At 41.4% G+C, this 15494-nt stretch overlaps 1 protein-coding gene across 3 annotated transcripts in view; it reads left to right on the forward strand.

The window, feature by feature from the left end:
• The window catches only part of LOC144679845 (copine-3-like), a 91913-nt gene extending 82192 nt beyond the window's left edge, over positions 1-9721 (forward strand). For all 3 annotated transcript variants that reach the window (XM_078540699.1, XM_078540697.1, XM_078540698.1), the window contains 3 exons: positions 1283-1416; positions 3352-3588; positions 8422-9721. In XM_078540699.1, the coding sequence (XP_078396825.1) occupies positions 1283-1416; positions 3352-3588; positions 8422-8529 (479 nt within the window). In that variant the 3' untranslated portion in view covers positions 8530-9721. The remainder of the gene's footprint in view (positions 1-1282; positions 1417-3351; positions 3589-8421) is intronic.
• Positions 9722-15494: the final 5773 nt, after the last annotated feature.

Here is a 15494-nt window from a genome sequence, read left to right on the forward strand (position 1 = left end):
GAGAAAACCTAAAAGCCAGTTTTTTCTATCTTTTACTGGTTCCATTTGTTTGAATAGGATATGGTTCAATTTGTGTATATGTGCTTTCAGTTTTGGAAAATAAGTTTATAAAAATTCAAACTAAGGGCTGAAGCAATTCCAATCTTGCAAATTCTTCTTCTTTTCAGACCCTCCTTGAAACCCGCCCACCATCGGGATCGTATGGTCCTGCCGAAAGCCAGTGGACTTTTGGCTGGACTGCGAACCGCCATGGTGGGGCTGGAAAATCCAGGCCCTTGTATCTTTATCTGCTTCAAAAATGCATCTAAATTGTACATAAAAGATACAATGGTCTCTGCTTCATTCATTTCCTGTCTTAAAGCTCCAAACAACTTTTGTAGTTGCAGTATGCAAGGCTGATGTCAGGTCAATCCAAAGGTAGAGCTCCCAGCATCTAGTGATCTGAGACGCATGCTTTCCAGGTAATGAGTTTGAGCAGCTAGATCCTCAGTCTTGGCTTTCTTGTTGGCTGTATTAAGGGCATCTGTTTGAGCATGGCTTTTGAAGAGGAGCATCCCCACAATGTACTAGTCTCATCTGTTATCACTTCAGTTTTGGTGTATAGTAAACTTACTAAGAAAAGGTATTTACAAATAATAAATCACCTGTAAATCAATTTCACGTAATTTTTAATACAAGAAAATTAACTGGTTGCGTTGGTCCAAGTGCCACTTCAAAGATTTGAGCAGAAAATCTAAGCTGACACCTCAGTGCAGTAATGAGGGATTGTTGCAGTGTCAGAATGCTGTGAAACAGAGGCCTTGTGTGCCCCCTTAGCTGAATGTATAAGGTCCAATAGCTCCATTTTTTGAAGAAGGGCAAGGGTGTTCTCCCCAGTATAATATGACCAATATTTATCCCTCGACCAGCATCAGTTTTAAAAAAAAACCTGATAATTATTGCATTGCTGTTTGTGGGAGCTGGCCGTGCACATATTGACTGCCCCTTTTTCTACATTACAACACACAGTACGTTTTAAAAATACTCCATGGGCTGTAAAGCACTTTGGGATGACCTGAGGTCTTGAAAGGTGCTATATAAATGCAGGCAGTTCCTTTTCTTTTAATGTTATTCAAATTGTACATTGGTACAAAATGTTTTCTAAAACATAAAAACAGGCTTACATTTTGAGTATCATCTTCTGTAAAACTGGTTACTTGTAGGATCATAAGTTGTGGTGAGAATGATAAGTTCTCTTTCTTACATGAAATTTGATATTTCATTTATGATTTGTGTTTGTTAGGAGTGGAGGGGATAGTTGATGCCTATCGAAACTGTCTGCCTCAAGTCAAGCTCCATGGACCCACAAACTTTTCACCCATTATAAACCATGTGGCAGGATTTGCAGCTGCAGCAGCACAGCAGCCAATAGCTTCAGTGAGTATTTCTACATGTACATTTGGGGCCTCTCTCCATCGGAGGCCTGCAGGAAAAAATCAAGACCTAAAAGGCATCATAATTTTGTTCCCTGTATTTCTGATGCGGTTTATCTCAGGAAACTACTACTTATTACGATATTGAAATGTTTTATTTTTTAAAACAATATACAATTTCACCTAATATGTTGGTGCATACCATAAAGAATAGTACAAACTAGCACTATGTAGTTTCTGGTAAATGCTTGAAGAAGGAAAATATCACTGTGTGGTTTTGAATGTTTTGGCCATGGAAAAAATACATTGTAGATTGAATGGCACTATAATGACTTTAACGACAACCATGGATGACATTATGTTGTTACAAATGAGCAACGTAAAAAATAAGTATTGACTAGAGCATAGAAGATTAAGCTGGAATCTATTAGTAGTTTTTACGTGAAGAAACAAAAAGTGACCTCTTATTTACCAGAGTTGGAGATTTTCATCTGCCCACGTGATAAATAAACCTTCACTGAGACAAGGAATCCCAAATAATATTTTGAACTGAGTATTTTCGATTGCTGTAAGAAGTATTGCAGTGTGACTTAGTCTTGAAAAGTGGTGAACAATATTTCTGTGTCATCTTGCATTAAAAGAGAGGTAATGACATGGAGTCCTTGCAGCCTAATTCCTTTCTCACTCTACTGCTGGAGTGCTTGATGGAAAGACTCTAGGGTTCATTTCCTGTTTAAACCTTTTCTTCATGAACAGATCATCTAAAGCAAGACATCTGGAGGTGAATTCTCCTCTTTGAGGCAGAGTTCCATCAAGGCAGAATTATGTCTTCCTAATCTCAATCCATTTTCCTGGATTGAGAGTCATTGCATATACGTGATAGGGTCCTGGCCATCATTAGGAGGAACCCATTAGTGCAAGGGAGGAACTTTTGGCAGTGAAAAACCTTAAAGGGGCATAAGCTCTCTAAAGGTCAGAGGGAAGGCATCCATTGAAGGCTTTGGCCAAGCTTGAGGCCTGGAGCAGGTAATAGGGGTCGACTGGGAGGGGGAAGCTGCTAAAATGAAGCTGCTGTTGCTCTCCATGACGTACTGTCACCTTCTACCTGTCAGCCTTGGAGAGCAGCAGTTAGGATGGAAATCTGATGAGAAGTCAGCTCATTTGCATATGGTGTACTGGGAAGCAGCAGCATTCCCAGCAGGTGTTGGAGAAGACAATCCCAGCCAGCACTGGGAAACTTTGGCCTGTTCACCTGAATTTTCCAACATTCACTTCTGTGATGTCACCTGATTTTGGTTGTGCTTATGAAATGGAATCCCCCTCCTTTGACTCCAATTGTTTTGGAACTGTTTAAAATGTGTCTTCAAAATTAAGTATTATTTTAATTCTCCTAAATTTGTAGAATTAAAGCACAAAATAAAGTCATTCAGCCCATCAAGTTTGAGCTATGCTGCTGGTTTCAATCTTCAGCTTTGTCCCAATACTTTTTTTCAACTTTCTTCACCAAATATTTGTCTCTTTTAAATTCCAATTTCCTTATCTCTCCTTGTAATTAAAACCTCTCATTTTTGACACAGTTTTTGTAAATCATGTGCAGTTTCTCCATGGCCTTGTTGTCTGTCTTAAAATGGTGTAGCCCGAACAGGACTTGAACCGCATTAGAATTTCTGTGAATTCCCCACTCTGCTGCTGCACCAGTTTAATATCTCCATCATTCCTTTATTCCCAAGTTTAAAATTTTAGCCACAATTTTTACTCCTGTTGGGGGTTAGCAGCAGTGTGAAGCAAAACTATCTTAGTGATACTACATTTGTACCGTAAATGCAGTCTTACTGCATTGTGTATCTCAAATTATGTATCCATTGAATTTGCTGTGGCTGATATAAAATGCATTTTTGAATTGCATATGGTGACATGCCTTTTTTCTTTCCTTTAACAGCAATATTTCATCCTCCTGATCATCACGGATGGAGTGATCACAGATTTAGATGATACAAGACAGGCCATTGTTAATGCTGCTAAGTTGCCGATGTCCATCATCATTGTTGGTGTTGGTGGAGCAGATTTCAGTGCCATGGAATTTCTGGATGGTGATGAATGTGTTCTTAAATCACCCACTGGGGAAATAGCTATCCGAGATATTGTCCAGTTTGTACCGTTCAGAAAGTTTCATAATGTAAGTCTTACATGGTTACAGTGTAATATGATTGCATCGCCTTCAAGATTTAATTTTATATTGTGTTTTAAAAAATAATTGTAAATACTGATTTACATTATAATTTCTGGCATATGTCTACTCCTATCTGTTCCACTGTAGCTAGCACATTTACTGGAATAGCTTCTATCATGCCCTGTCCAATTGTTTGTCCAAGTTGCAGTTCAAACTTTTCCAGATTCTTGGAACTGAGCATATTTAGATAAACATTCAAAAACAACTGTAGAATTCATCAAAATAGATTTATTCTGCGACCAGGTACCCATTTCAGGGACATTCTCTAGCCAAGTGCAACATCAGCAATAACTTGTATTTATCTGGGGTTGTTGTAAAACATTCAAAGCACTCCACAGGCATGTTAACAAACAAAATTTGACACTGAGCTGCATAACAAGATACTAGTACAGGATAGTTAAGTCTGAAAGAGCATCTTAAAGGAGGACAGAGATGCTTAGGGAGGGAATTCCAGAGCTTAGAAACAGCTACCAGTGGTGAAGTGATGAAAATTGGGCATGTACAATAGAATAAAATTAGAAAAACACAAGAGGATTTGGAGGGTTGTAGGGCTGGAGGACGTTACAAAGAAACGGTGAGGCCATGTAAGAATTTGAAAACAAGGACGCAAATTTTCAAGTCAAGGCATGGCTGGACTGGGAGCCACTGTAGGAGAGTGAGCATGAGTGAAGGGACTGGGTGCAAATTAAGATACGGGCCGCAGGGTTTTACAGCAGGGGCAGAATTTTACATTTGGCATGCAGGCGCGCGCCCGACATGCCGGAACGGAAAATGACGCGTGATGCGCCCGAAGTCATCGCGAACCCGAGCGATATTTCGTTCGGCGGGTGCATGCTGGAGTTGGCTGCGAGTGGGATGAGGTTTCCTAAAGCTAATAATTAAATAAAAACTTTCCTTTGAAAATAAAAACATGTCCCACCTGGTGATACAATCAGATGAGGGGACATGTTTCATTAAATTTTTATTGTCTTTAGTTATTGTTTTAAAAAGTGCTTCAGTCTCCCTGAGGCACGGAGCTGCCTCAGGGAGATTGAAGCGCCCTTTTGTGTGCACGCGTGAACTGCGCGCTGGACTTGACTCACCCCTCTCGTCGCGCCCCCCCCCCCCCCCCCCCGGCCTGCGCAGGTAGTGCTCAGCACTACTGCTCGCGATCCACGCAGGGCGAGTTTTAATTGGTTCGCCCATGCGAAATTGCAATGCGGAGCCAATCACAGGCGGTGGTTGACTCCATGACTGCCGCCACCTGCTTCTGCCGAACCCGCCTGATGATTGGAAAATCCTGGCCCAGATGTAAGGTGAGAGGATAATCAAGAGAGTGTTGAATTAGTTAAATCTCAAGGCATGGTTGTTGGTTTCAGCAGCATAAGAGCATAAATAGGAACAAGTAGGCTATTTGGCCCTTCGAACCTGCTCCTCAATTCAATAAGATCACGGCTGATCTGACTTGTGGACTTAATTTCACTTCCTTACCTGCCCCCACCCCCAAATAATTCTTGGCTCCCTTGTGGATCAAAAATCTGTGAAATTAACCTTGAATGTATTCAATAACCCAGAATTCACTGCTCTCTCGGGGTAGAGAATTCCAAAAGTTAATGGCCCTCTGAGAGAAGAAGCGAGATGAGTGATGCTATGGGGTGGAAGAAGGCAGTCTTATTTATGGAGAGAGGATATGGAATCAGAAACTCAGTTCAGGGTCATATAGAGTACCAAGCTTGTAAGCGGCCTGCTTTAGCCTCAGACAGTGGCCAGGGAGAGCAGTGGAGTCAGTGGCAAGGGAATGGAATTTGTGGTGTGGACTGAAGAATTGGGCAAATATTGTTGTAGCAGGGAAAAGAGAAGACTGAGGGGTGACCTGATAGAGGTCTTTAAGATTGTGACAGGGTTTGATGGTGTGGATGTTGAGAAGATATTTCCATTTGTGGGTGAGACCAGAACTAAGGACCATAAATATAAACAATCACTTATAAATGCAATAGGGAATTCAGGAGAAACTTCTTTACCCAAAGGGTGGTTAGAATGTGGAATTTGATATCACAAGGAGTAGTTAGGGAAACAGCTTTGATCCATTTAAGAGGGATCTTAGTAAGCACATGAGGGAGAATAGAGTAGAAAGGAATGTTGATGGAATTATATGAAGAAGGGTGGGAGGAGGCTTGTGTGGAGCATTATCACTGGCATGGACCTATTGAGCCAAATGGCCTATGTCTGTGCTATCAGTACTTTGTAATGTAAATTAGAGTGAATGAACTCAATATCAAATCATACACAAAGTGAAAGAAAGAGAAGGCATGAAAGATTAGATTAAGAGAAGGAGAAAAAAGAAAGGAAAATAAAATAATTGTAGATTTGACAGGGTTTACCAGGACAATTCATTTGGAATTGTCTAAATCAGTGCAAAACGTCAACTAATTTCAAGTACAAGTTACGTCCAATGCAAGTTTCCGTGATCTTTTGCATCGGTTTAAAAAACATTGTACTGGAAATCAGCCCTACCCATGAATCTCCCACATGAATTAATCAGCATGGTGAATTTCCACTAACTGCATTGTTTGTGGAACTTCATGAAGGCTCTTAAATTAATGTATACCAATGAAGCTAGTAAATGGTTCAATATGATTTTTGTCATTTTCAGTTATTTAAAATTGGGTTACTCAGAGAACTAGATACTTATTAAAAGTGCATACATTTTGTGATAAACACATTTTCAGATATATTAATAAAAAATACACCAAGTTACCACTCTTAAATATATCAAAACATTTTTTGCAGAAACAATATTGTTACAAAACTGCCCAGTTGTGTGTGGGTTATGAAAGATGTTGTTTGTGACAATGCAAATGAGTTTGAGTGGAAACTTGAAACATCACTTTGGAAGACTAAACAAATTTGTGCCAAATTTGCGCCCCGATTGCTGATTATGCCTAAAGCGGAAACTCTAGTCTGACATTTTTAAAATCACCAACAATTAAAACCTGAAGGAATGAGACTCTGCCCTTGAGGTGTTTAATTTTCAGTGTTCAGGGAAATCATTAGGCAATAATTAACACTTGTCACTAAGTGGATAAATGTTTAAATGGATTGGAATTGCCAGAACTTAATTTTCTACGGCAAGTTTAGTTTGATTTTGCCACCCAAATACAACAATTTAATTACATTTAATGCATTTCATTGGTGAGGCTGATAGCAAGTTATCCGTTTTTGTGACGCTAATGATGGAGTGGCACAAATTGTAAAGCAATGTTTGTATATTTGAGTTTAACTGCACCTCAGTGGAAGTTTCTGTATCATTTGCACATAAATAATGACAAGCACTATCAACCTCATCAACATTCCTGGAGTAAGTAGCTTTATTTTAATCTTCCAAGTGCTCACTCACTTCCGCTTGTGCCGTTTTTTTGTGCTTTTCTTGATAAACAATCAATATTCCCATTCTTAATGAATGTTTGCGATTATTACAATTGCTAAACCTGTGATTCAGGTGGTTAAATTCAGTGTTTGCTGATGCACAGTGCAAATGAGTTTAAATATTCCTTCGAGTTCAGTGATGTTAGGCTGAAGAGTAACAGCTTTGTATCCAAGTTTGGAAACAACTTGGGGAAGGACATTATTATTGACTAATTTGCAACTATTAAATAAAATAGGAATGCAAAATGTGATGTGATTTGATTGACAGTGGCTTCATGTTCATGAATAGATTTTTAAAATTCATTCATCATATGTACTTATCCAAAAATTGTAATACCTGAGTGTTTGGTTTTCTGACATCATTGCTTGTGTTTTATTGAGAAAACCAACTAAACATACAGGTACTCAAAAAATACCTGCTTTTTTGTATCATAATATCAATCATGTAGTTAAAATTTAATTTGACATTCTGAACATCACACCTGGAAAGTTCCTCGAGGTCCCTTATTGAATATTCTTCATTTTTCTACCAGCTTCCATTTCAAAAGTCACACTACCCTGCATAAAACCTAAGTAAGCACAGATCATAACTTTTGTCCAATCCAAAACATTGTTTGCTAACCTCTTCTGAAATAAGTGCTTTACAAGGACCAAATAGTCCTTTGGTTTCAACAGAAGTTACTCACAAACTTTTGATTCAGTGCCCCATCTTCATGACTTACTGGGATCCTGTCATATGGACAAAGTTTAAACAAACTGTAAAGAGACACAAGTCAGACTTGGAGCATATGCTTTACCGGTCTGTGTTGTTGGAATACGCTCCATGATTTGCACCATCATGATGCAGTGGCCTGACCAGTAGGTGGTAGTCTCCTTCATTCGAAGTTTTTTATTCTTCATTCATGGAATGTGGGCGTCGCTGGTATAACCAGCATTTATTGCCTATGTATTGTAGCTGTTTTACCTTCTGTGCTACAACAAAAATTATCCTGACAATATACTTTAGTGTGCCTGTCACATTTGTACCCTTTTGTAGCCTCTTGTTACTTTCTGGTTTCACATTTTTTGACAATACAGATGTTCAGCAAGTACTGTTGAGGTATTGTCAGAAATATGCAAGTACATTTTACACGAAACAAAATATTCTATCCTCTGTGCCTAATGACTTGGAAATTTTACCCCTAAATAATTAAAAATGTAAAGGTTGTTTGATCCCAAATTTGCATGCAATTAATGTATATTTTTGATTCACATGGCATTATTAGTTAAACAAATTTGTTAATGTTCATTTAAACAATTGTTAATGTCAGATTTAAGGTCAGATTTCAAGTTAAACTGGCTTATATTAATTTGATTAACATTTGTACTCTACAGGCAACAAAAGAAGCTCTTGCACAAAGTGTACTGGCTGAATTGCCTCAGCAAGTGGTGTGCTACTTCAACACACGCAAACTTCGTCCTCCAAACGAGCCTAATCCTTAAGTGCTCTGAATTCATGGCCAAATGTTTGTAATACGCTACATCAAATAAATCTATACTTTTTCTTCTAATTAAATTTAGAAATGCATGCATTAACAAACACTGTATTATATTACATATGAATTTTTTCCTAGTTTTAAAATTATTTAAAATAGTTTATTGCATTATAAATATTTTGTATGTGAATTTAAAGCAACTTTTTTGTTGCAAGAAGTCGAAACAATCCAGTAAAAATCAGTGAGGTCAAACCATTGTATCATAATCACTTACCAGTTGCTATCAGTGTAAAATTGTTCATTGTCTTTGATAATGTTTTAGTAATGCTTAAAGAAACATTTTTTGTTAGCCTCCAATACTTTTTACAATTTTTTTTACTGTTGTTTTGAATGATAATTCAACTTTTGGATTTTTGGATTATATGCCTGCATCCGGCACCAAAGTATACAGCAGTTTTTAATGTTTAATTCTAAAATTGAGAATTGTTTGCATATCATGCTTCATATTATAGCATCATGTAACTGTATTTTACTACTGGTTTTACATTTTTTAGATTTAATAACTGAAGATATAATGAAGTAAAGCTAAAAGTAATTATACTGTGGGTGAGGTTATCGAACCCATGATGTGTGCATATGATGCCGTTTTTAAAATTGGTGATGTAATACTAAGTGGACTTAGGCCTGGATATTTGCAATGATGGAGAGCCTCTCTGTCATTGCAAAAGTGGCAGAAGAGCTCTGAATCCAGCAGTCTTGCCTCCAAACATGGCACCTACCATTTTTGCAGGGGCTGTCATGGGCCCAGATAGGGGTTCGCGCACACGCATTTCGCGGAGGCAGCTGTCCCCACTTGTGTAATTTTGATGCAGCCCGATGTGCACAGATTAGACCTGATAGGAGCGGGTCTGAACTTGTGAATTTGTTTGGATAGCCTTGGTACCCTCTGGAGAGTTCAGGTGCACTTTTGGGGAAGTCGGGTGCCCTTTGGGATTCCTAAAAGTATGCATGAATGTGTATAAAGTGCATAAACTTGTTGGAACTGTGAAACTCATTGGAACTGTCAAAAACAACTATCAAAAGCATCAAGATGAACTGTCAAAGGGAGCCATCACACTGCCAAGACATTTAAAACTTTTACCCTTTAGCTCTTTGAAATAAACTGTCGAGTGTTAATAAAATGATTATTTGCTATTTCACTCTGTCTGTTGACGTAAGCCTTGGGGCAATCATTACTGGATTAGTGCTGCATAACTGATTTCACACTGGTTGATTTATCACAGTAGGGTGCCTGCCATTTCAGTTTAATTGACAGCTTCTCCTGGTTATGGTCTCCAAAGTGAGACTATGAATTCCAATGCTTGCTTTTATAAGGGATTATGCAATTGAATAGAATGTTTGTTGTTATAATGGATAATGTAGTTGAAGGAATGTAAATGGGGGTTTATGAACAAGAGTGTATATTTTTAAAGGTAAAGTCTGCAATAGATGCTTGGAACTTTATTTAATCTCAGCATGAGTCCTGAGGGCAGCCCATGGTGGATACTAGGTGTGTTGGCATGGTAGGTAAAATGGCAAAAGGTGGTGGATGGGGGGCATGGATTGGCATGAATTGGCACTAAGTTCACATAGGGGCTTTAAAGGGCCACAGTGGGTGGGAGGGAGCATACGTTGGCATGGGGGATATGAGGGGCCATGAGTGGGTGGACAGAGGAGCATACGTTGGGATGGAGGGTGTTGAGGGGCCATAAGGAGGGGGTGGGCAGAGGTGCATAGGTTGGCATTGAGGGTATGAGGGGTGGGTAGAGGAGCATAGATTGGCATGGAGAGTATGAAGGGCCATGGGGGTGGGTGGCATAAGTTGGCATGGATGGGAGTGTGAGGGCTTATGCTTTTTGTTTTCTAAAACTTTATTGATACAGTGCTGCTGCACTGAGTGCCTTATGACCAACCAGCCTCTGCACTGGGATCCATAAGACCATAACACAAGTAGGCCATTCAGCCCATCAAGTCTGCTCTGCCATTCAGTTAGATGATGGCTGATCTGATAATCCTCAACTCCACCACTTTCCTGTCTTTTCCCCATAACCCTTGATTCCTTTACTGATTCAAAATCTGTATATCTCAGCCTTGGATATACTTAACGACCCAGCCTCTACTGCCCTCTGTAGTAAAGAATTCCACAGATTCACTACCCTCTGAGAGAAGAAATTCCTCCTCATCTCTGTTTTAAATGGGCAACCCCTTACTCTTGAGTTTATGCCCACTGGTCCTAGACTCTTCCACAGGGGAAACAACCTCTCAGCACCTACCCTGTTAAGCCCCCGAAGAATCTTATATGTTTCAATAAGGTCACCTCTCATTCTTCTAAACTCCAATGAGTACAGGCCCAACCTACTCAACTTCTCCTCAAAGAAAAAACCCCTCCATACCCAGGATCAACCTAGTGAACCTTCTCTGGACTGCCTCCAATGCCAGTACATTTCCCCTTAGATATGGGGACCAAAACTGTTCACAGTATTCTAGGTGTGGTCTAACCAGTGCCTTGTATAGTTTTAGCAAGACTTCCCTATTTTTATAATCCACTCCCTTTGAAATAAAGGCCAACATTCCACTTGCCTTCCCTATTGAACTGTTGAACTTGTATGTTAGATTCCCTGTTGAACTTGTATGTTAGATTTTTGGGATTCCTGCATGAGGATTCGCAAATCCCTCTGTGCTGCTACTTTCTGCAGTTGTCCTTCATTTAAATAATATTCAGCTCCTCTATTCTCCCTGCCAAAATGCATAACCTTACATTTGCCCACATTATATTCAATCTGCCAAGTTTTTGCCCACTCACTTAACCTGCCTATATCCCTCTGTAGCCTCGATGTGTCATCCTCACCACTTGCCTTCCCACCTATTTTTTGTGTCATCCGCAAACTTGGCGATAGTACATTCACTTCCCTCATCTAAGTCAATATATATATATATTAATAATTGTGGCCCCAGCACTGATCCCTGTGGCATTCCACAGGTTGCCATCTTGAAAATGCCCCCATTATCCCAACTCTCTGTCATCTATTAGTTAGCTAATCCTCTATCCATGCTAATATGCTACCCTAACACCATGGGCTCTTATTAAGTAGCCTTATGTGCAGTATCTTATCGGGCGCCTTTTTGAAATCCAAATATATTACATCTACTGGTTCCCCTTTATCCATCCTGCTTGTTATCTCCTCAAAGAATTCTAATAAATTAGTCAGGCATGATTTCCCCTTTGTGAAACCATGCTGACTCTGCTTGATTATATTATGCTTTTCTGAGTGCTCTGCTATTACATCCTTTACAATAGACTCCAACATTTTCCCAATGACAGATGTTAAGCTAACTGGCTAATAGTTACCTATTTTTTGCCTCCGCACCCCCCCTCCCCCTTTTTGAATAAGGGTGTTACATTGGCAGTTTTCCAATCTTCTGGGACTTTTTCAGAATCTAAGGATTCTTGGAAGATTACTACAAATGCATCCACTATTTGTGTAGCTACTTCCTTTAATAGCCCAGGATGCAACCCATCAGGTCCAGGGGACTTATCGGCCTATAGCCCCATTAGTTTCCCTAGTATTTTTTCTCTAGTGATAGTTATTGTATTTATTTCCTCAACTATTTTGGAATGCTATTAGTGTCTTCTACTGTGAAGACTGATGCATTTATACATTTGACTTTTTTCCTCCCACGCCTTCTCAAGCGCCTATTATCATCTTCATAATGCGCTGTCACATCAACCACAGCAACCTTTGCTCCCTTCTGGAAAATGATGCTGGGTTTCCATAGGGAACCGTCTTTGGCTATAAGCCTAGGCTCCAGGTATGATGACCAGCCTTACTGGGTGACATATTGATGCAACTCCTCTGCCATTTCCTGCTTCCCCATTATTTCCCCACCCTCATTCCCTTAAGGGGGTTAGGTTCACTTCTGCCTCTCTTTTTATAAATTTAAAGAATATAAAGAAAGATCATCCGCACTCATATCATCCGCACTTGTTCCAGGGTCGCCTGGCCTGGCTCCTAGGGAACCCCACCACCCCAGATGGAAACCTGTCCTTCTGGGCCACTTTCTCCCCGGTTGGGTTTGTGGAACTGGAAACGCCCCAACTCACTGCGCCAAACCCATGAGTGAAAATACAGCCCTTAAAATTGGCCATATTGATCAGCATTTTACAATTTTAAAAGATCAATCCTTAACATTTATGTTGTGTGTCAGTCTTATAAAAAAAACAAGCTGGATAAGCACTGAACAAAATCAATATTAAATACAAAGATGCTGGATGAGTAGGACTATTTATATAAGGCTATTAATATCGGGGTGAGATCTGCCTTCAGAACAGATAAAGGATAAGACATTGGTGTCGAATTCTATGGGGTGGTAAGAACTATGTGCGCAAACCCGGTAGCGGGAGCTGCAGCTGGAGAGGTTGATTAAATCAAGCTTCCTGGAAATGTACTTGACACCCAGTAAGATTTAATACCTGACTGGGGGTCAGGGATAGAAATTTGGCCACAAAAATGTTGGGGAGGCCAAAGGATTTCTTGAGGATCTTGGGGAGAGCATCCATGTTTCTGCTTGCCCACAAAACAAAGGGAGACAATTTTGTAACCTAGCCTGCCCTCTGCTGGCCATGGTTCTAATGCAATGATAAAAACAAAAAACTGCTTCGGATGCTGGAAATCCAAAACAAAAACAGAATTACCTGGAAAAACGCAGCAGGTCTGGCAGCATTGGTGGAGAAGAAAAGAGTCGACGTTTCGAGTCCTCACGACCCTTCAACAGAACTGAGTATAGTAAGGAGAGGGGTGAAATATAAACTGGTTTAAGTGGGGGGGGGGGGGGGGGGGAGAGAGAAGTTGAGGGGGGTGGTGGTTGTAGGGACAAGCAAGCAGTGATAGGAGCAGATAATCAAAAGATGTCACAGACAAAAGGATCAAAGAGGTGTTGAAGGTGGTGATATTATCTAAGAAAAGTGCTAGTTAAGAATGGATGGCAGGACACTCAAGGTACAGCTCTAGTGGGGGTGGGTGGAAAGACTGACAAGGTATTAGTTGTAGATTTTAAAATAATGGAAATAGGTGGGAAAAGAAAAATCTATATAAATTATTGAAAAAAACAAAAGGGAGGGGGAAGAAACGGGGTGGGGATGGGGGAGGAAGTTTAAGATCTAAAGTTGTTGAATTCAATATTCAGCCCGGAAGGCTGTAAAGTGCCTAGTCGGAAGATGAGGTGCTGTTCCTCCAGTTTGCGTTGGGCTTCACTGGAACAATGCAGCAAGCCAAGGACAGACATGTGGGCAAGAGAGCAGGGTGGGTGTTAAAATGGCAAGACAGGGAGATTTGGGTCTTTCTTGCGGACAGACCGCAGGTGTTCTGCAAAGCGGTCGCCCAGTTTGCGTTTGGTCTCTCCAATGTAGAGGAGACCTCATTGGGAGCAACGAATGCAGTAGACTAAGTTAGGGGAAATGCAAGTGAAATGCTGCTTCACTTGAAAGGAGTGTTTGGGCCCTTGGACGGTGAGGAGAGAGGAAGTGAAGGGGCAGGTGTTGCATCTTCTGCGTGGGCATGGGGAGGTGCCATAGGTGGGGGTTGAGGAGTAGGAGGTGATGGAGGAGTGGACCAGGGTGTCCCGGAGGGAACGATCCCTACGGAATGCCGTCGAGGGGGTGAAGGGAAGATGTGTTTGGTGGTGGCATCATGCTGGAGTTGGCGGAAATGGCGGAGGATGATCCTTTGAATTCGGAGGCTGGTGGGGTGATAAGTGAGGACAAGGGGGACCCTATCATGTTTCTGGGAGGGAGGAGAAGGCGTGAGGGCGGATGCGTGGGAGATGGGCCGGACACGGTTGAGGGCCCTGTCAACGACCGTGGGTGGAAAACCTCGGTTAAGGAAGAAGGAGGACATGTCAGAGGAACTGTTTTTGAAGGTAGCGTCATCAGAACAGATGCGACGGAGGTGAAGGAACTGAGAGAATGGGATGGAGTCCTTACAGGAAGCGGGGTGTGAGGAGCTGTAGTCGAGGTAGCTGTGGGAGTCGGTAGGCTTGTAATGGATATTGGTGGACAGTCTATCATCAGAAATTGAGACAGAGAGGTCAAGGAAGGGAAGAGAAGTGTCAGAGATGGACCATGTGAAAATGATGGAGGGGTGGAGATTGGAAGCAAAATTAATAAATTTTTCCAGGTCCCGACGAGAGCATGAAGCAGCACCAAAGTAATCATCAATGTACCGGAGAAAGAGTTGTGGGAGGGGGCCAGAGTAGGACTGGAACAAGGAATGTTCCACATACCCCATAAAGAGACAGGCATAGCTGGGGCCCATGCGGGTACCCATAGCCACACCTTTTATTTGGAGGAAGTGAGAGGAGTTAAAAGAGAAATTGTTCAGTGTGAGAATAAGTTCAGCCAGACGGAGGAGAGTAGTGGTGGATGGGGATTGTTGGGGCCTCTGTTCAAGGAAGAAGCTAAGGGCCCTCAGACCATCCTGGTGGGGGATGGAGGTGTAGAGGGATTGGACATCCATGGTGAAGAGAAAGCGGTTGGGGCCAGGGAACTGGAAATTGTTGATGTGACGTAAGGTGTCAGAGGAATCACGGATGTAGGTGGGAAGGGACTGGACAAGGGGAGAGAGAAGGGAGTCAAGATAACGAGAAATGAGTTCCGTGGGGCAGGAACAGGCTGACACGATCGGTCTGCCAGGACAGTTCTGTTTGTGGATTTTGGGTAGGAGGTAGAAGCGGGCCGTCCGAGGTTGGGCGACTATCAGGTTGGAAGCTGTGGGAGGAAGATCTCCAGAGGAGATGAGGTCAGTGACAGTCCTGGAAACAATGGCTTGATGTTCTGTGGTGGGGTCATGGTCCAGGGAGAGGTAGGAGGAAGTGTCTGCGAGTTGACTCTCAGCCTCCCCGAGGTAGAGGTCAGTGCGCCAGACAACAACAGCACCA

The sequence above is a fragment of the Cetorhinus maximus genome, chromosome 4, assembly GCF_964194155.1.
Source record: "Cetorhinus maximus chromosome 4, sCetMax3.hap1.1, whole genome shotgun sequence".
Lineage (NCBI taxonomy): Eukaryota > Metazoa > Chordata > Chondrichthyes > Lamniformes > Cetorhinidae > Cetorhinus > Cetorhinus maximus.